The sequence below is a fragment of the Myotis yumanensis genome, unplaced genomic scaffold (genome assembly GCF_028538775.1).
Source record: "Myotis yumanensis isolate MYYU_CA2020_CCGP unplaced genomic scaffold, mMyoYum1.0.hap1 SCAF_14, whole genome shotgun sequence".
NCBI lineage: Eukaryota > Metazoa > Chordata > Mammalia > Chiroptera > Vespertilionidae > Myotis > Myotis yumanensis.
In genome coordinates this window covers 2,756,798-2,769,514 of record NW_027223765.1, presented here as the reverse complement: position 1 = coordinate 2,769,514, position 12,717 = coordinate 2,756,798, and the positions used below count along the sequence as shown (strand labels likewise).

The 12,717-nt window shown below is 61.3% G+C and overlaps 1 protein-coding gene across 3 annotated transcripts in view; it reads right to left on the bottom strand.

The window, feature by feature from the left end:
* LOC138992506 (testis-expressed protein 264-like) overlaps window positions 1-12,717 on the bottom strand; it is an 84,302-nt gene that overhangs the window by 1,560 nt on the left and 70,025 nt on the right. For all 3 annotated transcript variants that reach the window (XM_070391359.1, XM_070391360.1, XM_070391361.1), the window contains 2 exons: window positions 12,427-12,648; window positions 2,092-2,260 (listed from right to left, as the gene is read on the bottom strand). In XM_070391359.1, the coding sequence (XP_070247460.1) occupies window positions 2,092-2,260; window positions 12,427-12,648 (391 nt within the window). The remainder of the gene's footprint in view (window positions 1-2,091; window positions 2,261-12,426; window positions 12,649-12,717) is intronic.

The window sequence follows — 12,717 nt, the reverse complement described above, 5'->3', positions numbered from 1 at the left end:
CCAACATCATAGAAGGTGAGGGGGGCAGCATCCCCAAATCCTGTCTCCATAGTGACGGAGCCCAGAGCCAGGCGCAGCTGGGACTGCCTGGCATTTGAACTTGGCCTGGAACTCTGATTAAGCCTCAGCTGGAGCCCAGGGTGGGATGGGAATTTGGGGTCTGCCCTCCTCGTCCCCTTGGCCCCAGGAAAATGTCCTCTGGGCCCAGGGCAGAGGTGCAGTGAGCCCTGGAGGGACCAGGCTGCTGGCCCAGCGCCTTCTTCTTGCCAGGGCCCCAGTCATGGCTCTCCTGGTACAGGCATTCAAGAGGGAGCCCAGGCCACGCCCTGATTTAGGGGTGGTCCCCTCTGACCTGGGTCAAGACTCCAGGCCCTCATTGCTCCGTAAATAGTGATGAGTGCCCAGGCTGCAGGCCTGAAAGGAGCTAACGAGGAGGCCCCATTAAATTCTCCTGTTCTTCCCACGCACTGGCTCTCTGGGGACCAGGGCATGGAAATCTCTCCTGCTCCTGGGCTGGGAGTGGTCAGGGAAGGAGCCCAGGGGAGCCTGGGATGTGGGGACGCTCCTGGCAAAGGAGCACAAGGCAAGGAGTCAATACCCCACCTCCCTCCCCAGGGCTGCTGGGGCAGAGACGAAGCTGCCACCTTCACCCCAGGCCCCCTCCTCCGCTGCCCACAACCAGCGCAAGGCGATCAAATACGCATCGCCTCCCTGGAGCTGAATAATACATCAATGTAATCACAGGCACAGGCAGCTAATCACTCCTCACCTCCCAGCCCAAGAGGGGCCCAGCAGGGAGGCAGGCGGGACAGGCCAAGCCTTGGGCAGCCAGGCTCCCAACATGCACTGCTATGCAAGTGGCCTGCACCTGGCGTCAGGGCAGACCCTGTCAGAGGGGAGCAGACCCCTCGGCCTCCACACCAGGGAGTGGGCGGGCAGGCTGGTGGGAGGACGGGCCCAGGCGCTAGGGGCGTGGGAGCGCTGGCTGCAGCCAGCTGTAGTGGGTGCCAAGCGGTTCCTGGTAGGTGGTGTTTGGGAGGGAGGTTGGGTAGGTGGGTCAAAAAAAGGGGGAGAGGCAGCAGAGGGGGGTCAAAGGAAGGTCAAGGCACTGCCCCTTCCTGCCTGGGGACTGCCTGGGCCCGCTGACCTTGGGCCACTTCCTGTGCCCATAGTGAGGGCATGGAGCGTCTGCCAGCACCACAGGAGGGTGGGAGTGCCCCATGGAGGTAATTAAGCGGCAGATGAAGCTAACTGTGCTGGACGCAGCCCCTAGGGAGTGGACTGCCTCCCACACCCCACCCCCAAAGCTCAGGCCTCTCCAGGTGACCTTGGCTGCTGAGGGACCGACAGAGGGAGTGTCCTAAATGGTATGAAAAGGGACAGCCACTCCTCCCGCCTGCACCACTCCCACAGGGGCTGGACCTCCAGACCCACACAAGGCTCCATATTCATGACCAAGGGTCAGAGCCCTGGGACCACTTGGGATGTTCCCAGCAGGTCTCCTCACCCTTGGGACAGTTCACGGTCATAAGAGGTCATGGCAGGAGGGTGGGCTGAGGACCGGCACACATCCTCTGGCCTGGACCTGGGTCTGAGGGCTGGCTCTGCTGGGAGGGGCTGGGTACCGATCCCCTGGCCCCTCTGCACGCTTTCTGGCTGCTCCTCGGCAGGGAGAAAGCGGCCGGCTCTGGGCGGGTATACTGGGGGCAGGAGAACACCTGTCCGTTTACCTTCCAGATCCAGTGCCAACCTTATTTCCTGGTGAGCCCCACCCAGGCCCCCAATGGCGCCTTTCCTGAGCACCTCAGCCCCTCAAACGCGCATCCAGCTGTCCGTGAGCTGCTTCCAAGGGCACTCCTGTTGCACCGGAAGGGAATCAGACAGAATCTTGTATCTGTGTTGCCAGGAGTAACATGGATGACTCTACACCTACATGGCCCCACGTGTCTGGGAACAGCCAATTCTGCCTGTGGGTCCCGGGTGGGCAGGTCTTCTTCCACCTCGGCCAAGCCTCACCTGGACACCCACAGGCAGCCCACGTGCCCAGAGTAGGGCTCCAGGCAGGCCCACCTCGCTCCCCTGCCCTTGTACCTGTGCCATCCATCTGGGCATCACTGGCCTCTGCAGGCCCGCGGCCTTTCCGCTCTGTCTCCTTCACCTCAGGCACATAGAAGTCTCCCTGCCGGGCCAGCGGGCACATGAAGTAGATCTGGTCTTGCTGGTAGATCTCCAGCCGAGGGTGGGCACACAGCTTCCGCTCCTGCCAGAGAGGGACAGAGGAGGAATGAGCCCGGCACGGCCTCTTGTTCCTGAGTGGCTGCTCTGCCTCGGGCCCCAATCTCCCTCAAGTTCCCAACCCCACACTCGGGGGGCAGTGGTCCAAGGACCCAGGAGTCCTTGGGACAATACCCTGGACAAGTGCTCAGAGAGCCCAGGAGCCTGTCACTGAATCCTGAGTGCAGGGCTGGGACCAGAGGCCGTACCAGAAACCCTGGTCTCGCAGCCACGCAGCCTCGCGCCTCACACTGCCACACAGGGGCCCACGAACCATGGCCTGCGGCACCCCAGCCAAGCCAAGCTCTGACTTGCCAGACTGTCTCTCCCAGGACCCCCTGCCCTGACCTCCTCCCCACCCTGGACAATAGTGACTGACCAAAGAGACCAGGAGAGGCCAGTGCCCTGTCCTTACAGACGTGTTACTGACAAATCCCGGACAGGGCTCCAGGCCAGCTGAGCCTAAGCCCCTCTTCCAGTCCCGCTGCCCTGCAAGTCCAGGTCCATGCCAGCCCGAGACTGTAGCTGTGGTGGCTCCCAGACCTTCCTGCTCCCAGGCTCAGAGTTTTAGCCGAGGGGGAGGAGCCAGACCCTAGGCTGAAGGGGCAGGCAGGACAAGTAGATCTAACACGGGACATTACTCCAGCTCCCCAGTGGGACCCATGTTCTGAGACGGGCACTCCCCTTCCCTCTGCCTGGACCCAGGCCCTAGGCTCCCCGTCCGTCCCTCGGTGTGGGTGGAAGGGGCACAGACAGATGCCCGAGTGCCCCGAGGCGGGAAACCAGGACAGGGCCAAGTGCATCTGCTCCAGAGCCCGCCCCTCCCTGCGATGGAGCACCATCACCACTGAGATGACCGGAGGCTCCTGCCCTGCCACTGCTCCCCACCAGCCTTCACAACATGGCTATTTATAGCGCCTGCCGGCTCTCACCACGAGCTCTGAAATGAGCCTTCCACTCAGCAGTAATGAGAGACCCGGCGGCCGGCGGGCAGAAGCCACTCCAGGACTCCACTTGTCCGCCTGCTGGCCGAGCCCAGGCTGAGGAGCCCCCTCCAATTAAAGCACATGAAGAGGGGAGAGAGGGGGGGAGTGAGGCTGAAAGTGCCGGGAGGCCTGTGTCCTGTGTCCCCTGCTCAGACGCAGAGTGGGACAGCTGAGCCCTGACTCCTCCAGGGTCAGTGAAGGAAAGTCATTATTTTTAATAGTTTGAGCCAATCTTTTCTGCCAACCTGGGTGCTCTCCGGGCCATCTCACGGGCCATGCCCCGAGCTCCTCCCATCTCTGAGTACACGGATGGCTGCCTCACTTCTCCACCCGCCCACACACTCACTGCCCTGGCCCCCCAGGAGGAGGCTGAGCAAGGGCACTTCAGGCAGCAGGAGCGACCAGGCTTTGGGACCCTTCCAATACCAGCACTTGGGGGGCATCTGCCAAACCTGAGCCCCTCTCGGTGAAATGGGCCGTCACCAAGGCCAGGGTGGCTCCTGAAGAAGGTCCCGGTCCCTTCCTGGTAGCCATAGGGAAGCAAAGGGAAAAGGACCCCCGGACCCAATCAGGTCACGGCCTTCACCAGCAGCCCCATGCTCTGGGCCTTCAAAGGGTCCACAGGGAAATGCCTTAGTGGCCATCAATCACCTGGTGGCCCGTCTCTAAGGGGCTGTAGACAGCTGGCTTTTGGGGATGCCCCTGGAACCAGAGCCTGTGCTCACCCAGAAACTCCAAGGATAGTGGAGCCCTACCCCTGCCTACACTCGAGCCTACTTAGCATCCCTTCAGGAAGTAACGGGGATGTTAAGAGGGAAGAGTGCTCTTCCTACCCTCCTTTCTAAGCTGGGCACCAGGGTGGGCAGCGCCAGGCAGCCACCTTTGCCACCTGCTCTGCCAGCCCCCTCATTGGCAGGCAGGAGGCAGCTCTGTGGCTGCTCTGCGCATCTGCCTCCGCCAGAGAGCCGTGCTCTGAAGTTGCCTGGCTGTGGACAGCCCTGTTGCCATGGAAACTGCATCCTCCATCCTTGCCGTCGCCTTCATCTCAAAGCCATTGGGGAGAACAGACGAACAAGGGAGACAGAGGAGGGAGAGAAAACTGTGGCCTAGCTGCACAGCCCCTCCTTCCCTGCCCAGCCCTCCCTCCTCACAGCATCCTGTGCAGGAAGCACCAACTGCCCAAGCCTGCCCCAGGCCTCTGGAGGGGCAGCCTCATACCCAAGCACAGCCACCACCTGGAGACCCCTGGCACTCCCTGTTGGCAGAAGGTGCGAAGCTCATTGAAACCTCATTGACAGCTCAGCCCCAAGTCATTTTAGCACATGCTGGGCCTGTCAAAATTCAGACGCAGGGGCTTGAGGAAGGCAAAGGCACAAACTTCCAGCCCAGGCCCACAGGCAAGGGTCGGGCTTAGCAATGACCCCGCAGCCTCTCTGTCCACTGAGCAGCAGTGAGTCCAGTGGTGGCTGGGGATGGAGGGTGCAGGACAGGACTAGCCACAGGCCCCGTCCCTAAGTGATCAGGCAGGGGACCAGGCCTTTCCCTCCTGGCCTCTGAGGGAAGAGGGGCCGCTCTCAGGTCCTCGCTGCTCAGCAGGAGCTGTGGCCCAGGCAGCATGTCCACGAGCTGGTGACTATAGGAAACCAGTGAAGGAAGGAAGGGCAGCTGCCTCCCCCTCAGCCAGCCCCTGGGAGCCCTGGGAGAGCAGACTGCCAAGAGCCAAGGACACGAGGTCAGGGCCACGTTGGCTGGTACTGCTGGGGAAGGGGCCTGAAGTCCTCCCGGCCCGGGCACCCCTGCCCACAGCCAGATAGCCAGAGGCTTGAGGACGCGTCACTGGGACATCTGATGAGGCCACCACCCAGGGCAACCCACTCCCACACACAGTCAAAGGGGCCCATGGGGCCCTCCAAGGTGGGAGAGATGCAGGCTGGCAGGGTGCGCCCCAGCTGACAGAGAACAGTCAGCCAATCAGGCCCAGGCGCCAGCAGGAGCTCCTGGACATGACGCAGGCAGGCGCTCTGGTCCCTGAGACTCACCTCCAAGGTTCCTTCCCTCCTGGACTTCCCACAAGCAGAGACAAAGGGAGGCCTGGGACAGAGGGGGGTTTCCGGGAGACCTCACTTCCCACCCGCCACCCCTGCACTCACACCGGCTCCCTCACCAGGAGCGCTGGCAGACAGGGAAGGAGCAGGGCACCCAGGCCACCACAGTGCCACTGCCCAGCTGCTTTGGGGACACACCACACTTCCTTGCCTCAGGAGGAGCTCACGTCCGAGTTGGGGGCAAGCATTCAGCCCACGCAGCGCAGGGCTCCTGCAAAGGGCTAACCTGGCGTGCTGGCCAAGGTTTCCCACAGGCCCCACTGTGCCTCCCCTGAAGTTCCTACGGAATTAGGGGAGGGAGGGTGGAGGGGAGAGAGAACTACCTGAATTACCCTCATCTGATGGTCTACTTCAGCTAGGGTGGGGGTAGGTGAGGGTAGATGCCACCCCCAGGCAACCTAGAAGCTAAGTCTGCTCAGAGCTAAGTGACCTCAAATCCCCCAAAGGACGAGACATTGGGTGCAGGCCCAGGACTGGGTCACACATCTCCTACATGAGCTCTAGACCCAGGAGGGGATGAGGTCAGCTTCTTCCGGCTCCAGACAACCACAGCCCCTGACCACTGGCCTCAACGGGGTGAGGGCCCTGGCCCTCCCTGTTCATCCTGAGCTGCCCAGTCCTACCGCCCCTCCACACCAGGCTGGGCAGCCACACAGCCAGCGCACAGCTGCTGCATCGCACCTGAGGTGGTGGCATCTCCGCACTGGGTGAAGTGAGGCATGCTCATTTTTAATTACACAGACACCAACGTGCACCCGCCTGCACGCAGCGGTCCCTGCAAGTGGGGACTCCGGCCCTGGAGGCCCCTTAGGCAGCTGGTCTGTATCGCACATGCAAAGTGATGCAAAGCGAGGGGGGAGGGGGGAGGCGTAGCAGGGCTGCTGCTGGAAGGTGGCACGTTGTTATTATTCTGCCGGGAACTTCTGTCAACTTCCCCCTCCCTGACTCCCTCTCATCCCCACCGGGCCTCCCAGCAGCCTCTGGCCAAGAACCTCAACCTGTACGTGGGGCCGGCCATGACAGCAGGGAGAGCTCCCTCCCCTCTGCAGCAGGAGGGCCCAAGGCTCTGAAAATGACAAGCAAAGGAGACAGGAGTGCCACCGGCTGCCAGGGAGGGCAGAGAGGGCAGGAAGGGGTCGAGACCAGACGGTAGCAGGAGCCTGAGCCTTGGCCTAGCTCCTGACAGATGGGTGGCTTCTCTCTGGATCAATCCCCCAACTGTAAGATAAAGAGATCGAAACAAAGGATCTCAAAAGAAGTGAGGAGTTGGGAAAGATGAGTAAAATACCATTACTTACAGATAAGGCAACTGTATACTTGAAAAACCCCAGAAGAATCAATGGAGACACGACCACAAACATTAAGGCCACTAAGTTCACAAAAGCACAGCCTTTCCTGTGCATTAGCCAGACGAAAAATACAATGGAAGTAAGAGCTGAAGGCGCTTGGGACGCGCTAGACCCCGGCGACCTGGAGCCTGGGAAGACTGAGAAAGGGGAGCGTGAGGGAGTGGGGCGCTCGCTGTGCCTACTGCTGCCACTGCCTGAGACTTTTCATTTTCACCTCAGAGCCGGCAGCGTGCCATGCAATTTACACCTCTGCTCATATTCCTGCACCCAGGGCCACGAGGAGGGCCTCAGGGGCGATAGAGACCAGGGTGGGCTGAGGCACCGAAGAGCAGGGGAGGGTGATTCGCTGAGTAGGCACAGGGGACTCCAGCCCTTAAGCACCCCAGAGCCTGGGTGGCTGGGAAGCCATCCCCAGGCCCCGCATCTCAGCCCTGCTCTGGCTTCCCTGGGCCTGTGTGGAGCAGGACCAGAGGGCCGGGGAGCATGTGGGGGAGAGCCCCATAGGGAGCTGGGGGCACAGTCCTGGGACCCCACCACTCTCTCTTCCAAAGGTGCGAGGGGAGCCAGGGCAGGCCCACAGCCCCCCCCCCCCCCCCCCCCCAGCTGACAGCTGCTCGGGGCGGGCCTGTGCAGTCAAGGACCTGGGCCCGCCCCGCCCAGACAAGCCCACAGAACGCTGCTGACTGATTACCCAGCAGCAGGAAGGCTGTTCGGTGCAGATGGGCAGATGGAGCCGTGAAGCCAAGCACCTGGGAGCCAGAGGAACCAGAAAGTGCCAGAGAGCAAGGACAGGTGGGTGAGTGGGATGGAGAGGAGGGGAGGCGCGGAGGGGGAGGACTGGCGGTGGGGAGGAGGCGGCCCTGAAGTCTCATCTCAGGCGGCACCTCTGACCACTGGCCCCTCGGGAGCCCTCGCCAGGAGGTCCTCATGACCCTCAGCAGACAGCGGGCTCTCCTGACCCGAGGGCTCTCTGAAGGGCAGAGCTGCTCGGCTCTCGAGGCCAGCCCAACCCCCCCCCCCCCGGAATCCCGAGCCTTCTGGAGACGAGCGCAGGCTTTTTCCTAAGGCCATCTGCCGGGAGAGGCTGCCTGGGATTGGTAACTGCCCAGCCCACAGCACACCCAGACGAGCCTCAGCCCCCAGGGTCCTGCAGGGCTGCCAAGCGCACATACCCGAGCTGGTATTTTGAGAGTGGTAGCTCCCACGCCCGCCCCAGCAAAGGCTGGCTTTGTGCTTTCTGTCCTGGGGTAGGGGAGTGGGGAGGGGCGAAGCCAGAGAGGCTGGAGAGCAAGCTCCAGGCCTAGGCTGACAGAGCAGAGAGGCCTGGCCTCCTGTGGGTCCCCGCACATCTCAACGTCCAGGGACAGGGCAGGGGGTCTCCTCCTGGTGTGGGGGTGTCCGGGAGTAGAGAGTCTGCTCCTCTCAGCTAACTTCTTACCCTCGTTCAGAGCGAGGCTGTGGCCTCTGGCTTCTCCTCCCCACCTTCCCGTGTCAGTCCTGTTCCTGAGGCTCATCTGCTCAGACGCCCAGGCGCCACCCAGCCTCACCTCCTGGGCCCAGACTCTTGCTCCTCCCGACTCAAGCCACAGCGGGTGCACAAGCCATCCCATGTCAGCGCCTCTGCCCGACCTGCCTTCCAGCTGGAGAACGCTACCTGTCCTTCAAGGCTCAGCCCCAATGCCACCCCTACCCCCAAAGCTGCTTTGCTGTTCCCTGGAAGCCACTGCCCTTCCCCATCCACTCCTGTGAGGCAGGGCTAAGCCTGTGGCTGGGGGCTCTGGGGAGAAAGAGTCGGGGCTCGTCACTGGGCCCCAGGTCCTGGCGCTGCCGAGTGCCCTCCTCTCTGGGCTGGGCAGGTGGCAGCACTGGCAGAGGAGCTGGCCCTGGAGCTGCAGTGAGGGAGCCTGGGAACAGAGCTGCCTCCGCCTCCCTCAGGGTGGGACATGAGGCCCACAAGGCACCTGCAGCAGCTGCTCTCTGGGTCGTGTCCGCTGCCACGCCTCCCTTTGTGGTGCCTGCCCTTTGCTCCTGGCTCCCACTGCCTCCCAGACCACGGGCCAGAACCCCGTGGGGAGCAGCACGGCCCTGGCAGTGGGCATCCAGGTGAGGAAGTCCCAATGGGAGTAAGCTTTGGGGTCACCTCTCTCCACATCTGCCACCTTTGCTGAGCTAATGTGGAAGGGCTCCATGTTTTATTTTGAATAAGGGAAGCCCTCTTGACACCCCAGTGCAGTCACTTACCCTCCAAACAGAAGCTCCCAAGGTCATCTGGCCTGAATACCCAGGGGCAGAGCTACTCCCTCCTCCTGGGTCCAGCCGAGGGGCACCTCAGCACAGCCTCTAGGCTCCCCAGAGCAGGCTGAGAACTGTGGTCTGGGGTCCCTGCCCACTTTCAAGCCGTGGCAGGACAGCCCATCAACCCAGCTGTCCCTCTTTTGTTATTCATTTAACAGCAGTTACTGAGCATCTTGCTGGGTGCATGCTAAACTAGGACAAGGCATATAAAGAGCTGAGCAAAGTTGGTAGCATGTTGGAGGTGTTGGGTAAGTGGCTTATTGCTCAACTGAAAACCTAATATGCAAAGGAGGTCTGTCGGCCGGCTTATTGCACTCTCCAGTTCCTCTCCGATTCTACGGAGAAAGAGCCAGTGTCTGACCTCCAGGGCCTGCCGACTTCCCGGCCAACCAGCCTCCCCTCGGACAATGGCCTGAGCCAGGCCAGAGCTCAGGGACCTCTCCCACACACTCCCACACGGGTCCAGGCCGCTCGTCCTGTCTGCTCCACGTGCCTGACCTTCTCATGAAGACGGTTCCAACCTGCGGTGAACCTGGGGGCCTTTTCCAGTGTCTGGGCTGACACCTGGGCAGCATTTCCTCTGTGGCCTTGCAATTCCAAGGAGACCCAGCCCCTCTTACAGCTAAGAGATCCCCTCCCACTGTCAGGGAGTGCTCTCCCCCGCCCGGGAGGGCACCTCCCCAGCCTTCAGTGGATGAGCAGCCTGACAAAGCTGGGTATCTTTCACAGACTGGCAGTCACGCTGCCCACAGCGCTCAGCCGAGGCCCCAGTGGTTTCCAGGAGGAAAGGCTGCGCCCCAGCCTCTCCAGCCCCTCCAGCCCCTCCAGCTTAGCCTGCCGGGCTGCCGGGCTGGGGAAGGCGGCTGGAGAGCCAGGGCTGCCACACGGACCACAAAGCTGCGATCCAGCCATCCTCCCAGAACCCCCGAGACCTGACGAATGATTCTCTCTGGGCTCCTCACAGTGACCCCCAGGGCCCTCGCTGTCCCACGGGACCAGTCCTGCCCCAGGCTCACCCCCCTGCGACAGCCAGGGCTTCTGAGACCTTCCCCGCCACCCTGCCTCCTCCTGAAACAGAAGCTCCTGCCATTCCACGTGAAGCACCTCCACGACCCAGCTTTAGATCCAGAGAGAAGTCAGAGAGGCGGAGAACAAGAAGGGCGTGCGCATGTGCGCGCGCTCTCTCCTCTCTCTCTCTCTCTCTCCTCTCTTCCTCTCTCTCTCTCTCTCTCACACACACACACACACACACACTCACTCGTGCGCACACGCTTAAAGGCAGCCAGCTGTCAGGGTTGAGAGTCAGAAGAGCCAGAGTCTCATTAGCAGCCTCCTTTCCCTGGTCCCAGAGCAGCGGGATGCGGGCAGGCGTGGGAGGGAGCCTTCTATTCTCTTCTGTCTCCGGGGCTGAGAGACACAGGACCACCCTGTCCACTGCGGGCTGAGACCAAAAGCAGAGCCAGCCCCTTCCTCATCTGCCACCTGGCTGTGTTCCCCAAGACACCAGGTCAGGCCTCCAGAACCCAGCACAGCACCTGGGCCACACCTCCCTGTGGGCAGCCTGGCATCTCTCCCAGCTGGTAGCCAGACCCAGATGCCTCAGACATCACTGGAGAAGCCTCCTCTCCCCCTCTCCCCCGGCCTCCCCGTCCCAGGCAGGAAAGAGGATGGTACTGCCCGCCCCCCTGCTCCAGCCCCACTCCAGGAGAACCAAACCCAGAGCACAGCTGACAGGCTCCCACAGGGGGAAGAGGGGGCGGCATCGGAGGAGGGAGGAGGAAGAGCTTTCATCAAAGAGGTGACGTCAAAACCAGGCAACCTGTGAAGCTGTCAGGGGCCGGGAAATTTGGACAAAGGCGTCTAAAAATAAACCCCAAACCAGGAAAAGGCTTTGGTGGCGGAGTTGCTCGCCACCACGCCACATGCCACGCAGCCTGTTCTGAGCTCTGGACCCAGAAAGCCTCTTCCCAGAGGTGGGCTGCAGACTGGCCCTTGAGGTGGAGGATGACACAGACAGAACTGGAGGCCTGGTGAGGCCCCACCCAGGAGACATGCTAGGGCAGTGATGGCGAATCTTTTGAGCTCAGCGTGCCAGCATTTTGAAAAACCCTAACTTAACTCTGCTGCCGTGTCACATATAGAAATTTTTGCAACCATAGTAAAACAAAGACTTATATTTTTGATATTTATTTTATATACTTAAATGCCATTTAACAAAGAAAAATCAACCAAAAAAATGAGTTCGCGTGTCACCTCTGACACGCGTGTCATAGGTTCGCCATCACTGTGCTAGGGCCTTGGGCACTGATGTCTCCCTTTCTGCCCTCCCCACCAGCCAGGCCCCCAGCTCCTGCCTCACCCTGACTCTCAGCCTCCAGCCCACCCCACCAGGCAAGCCCATCCTCCCCAGCCTCTCGGCTGCCAGCCCAGCTCCCAAAGGAAACCTGTGTGCTGCCTCCTCCCTCCCTGGGCTCAGAGCCCCCTCCTCCCTCCCTGGGTGCACAGCTCCCTTCTCCCGCTCCAAGGGCTCCTCTAGAACTGTGTCCAAGGTGACTCCTCCGAGAGGCTGTCCCTGACCACTCAGTCCAATGGTCCCATGCCTTTCTCACCCTCTTCTTTCCTATTCTGTGCATCCCACTGTCTGACATTTATTACTTATTACTGTCTCCACACCTCTCTGTAAATGCCTATTTCATGCACAGCATCTCCCATCATGTCCAGCACAGCACCTAACACACAGACATTCCATACATACAAGCTGGATGGATGACTAAGCAATGGCTTCCAGGCCCAAACTGGGGTCACTGCCCTAGCACCCGAGTTCACAGAATGTTTTAGAGAAAGAAGGATGTGCTACAGGGAAAGTTAAAGAAATCTCTCAGATCTCCTGGTGCTGGCTCTCTGGCTTCCTCCTCTCAGACGCTCGCCAGCGTTGCCAACAAGCAGATCAGGAGCTGAAGGAGACGAGGCCCAGTTCTGGGCTCAGCAAAAAGGGACATGATCCCATGAGAGGCAGGGCCAGAGCCAACCCAGGGCCCCTGGGCCTGCCAGCCGCTGGGAGCCTCAGGCCCCTTGCTCCGCAGGCCTCCAGCACGATGGGGTCAGGTGGGCCTGTCCATACTTCTGCGTCTGGAGTGGGGGCTGAACTGAGGACACCTCTGGTCCAAGCCATAGCTGAACTGACCAGACCAGGTTTCTGCATGAGCTCCCTATGCTCCTACTAGACACTCCAGTGCCCACAAGGTCTTGGGCATCGAGAAGAGATGCCAGCAGCCTCTGCCCATCTTCCTGTTCCACAGGCACCTACCCCACAGGACCCCAGGGTGCTGCCCTCCCAGCACTCCCTTTCCTCCCAGCTGCCAAGTCCTCCCTGGCTGCACCCACCGCCCCGACACACACACTCCAGGCCTGTCTCACCTTGATGTAGGCATCCAGAGCAGGATGGACGCGGCGGGTAGCCAGCCAGATGGACAGGGCGGTGGTGTAGGGGAAGGTGGCTGTCACCACATGGCTGGGTGCCGGGAAGGAGAACACCTTGAAGCCAAATTTCTGGTAGAGCTGGAGGAGCTCGGAGGAGGGTGACTCCTCGCCTTCACTCAGAATGCTGCCCACTGCACAGCGGCACTTCTCGGGGGGCACCTGGGGAGGGAGAGCAGGGGTGTCTGTGTTGAGCAAAGGAAGGAGGTCCTCAGACCTGGGTTCTGTGCC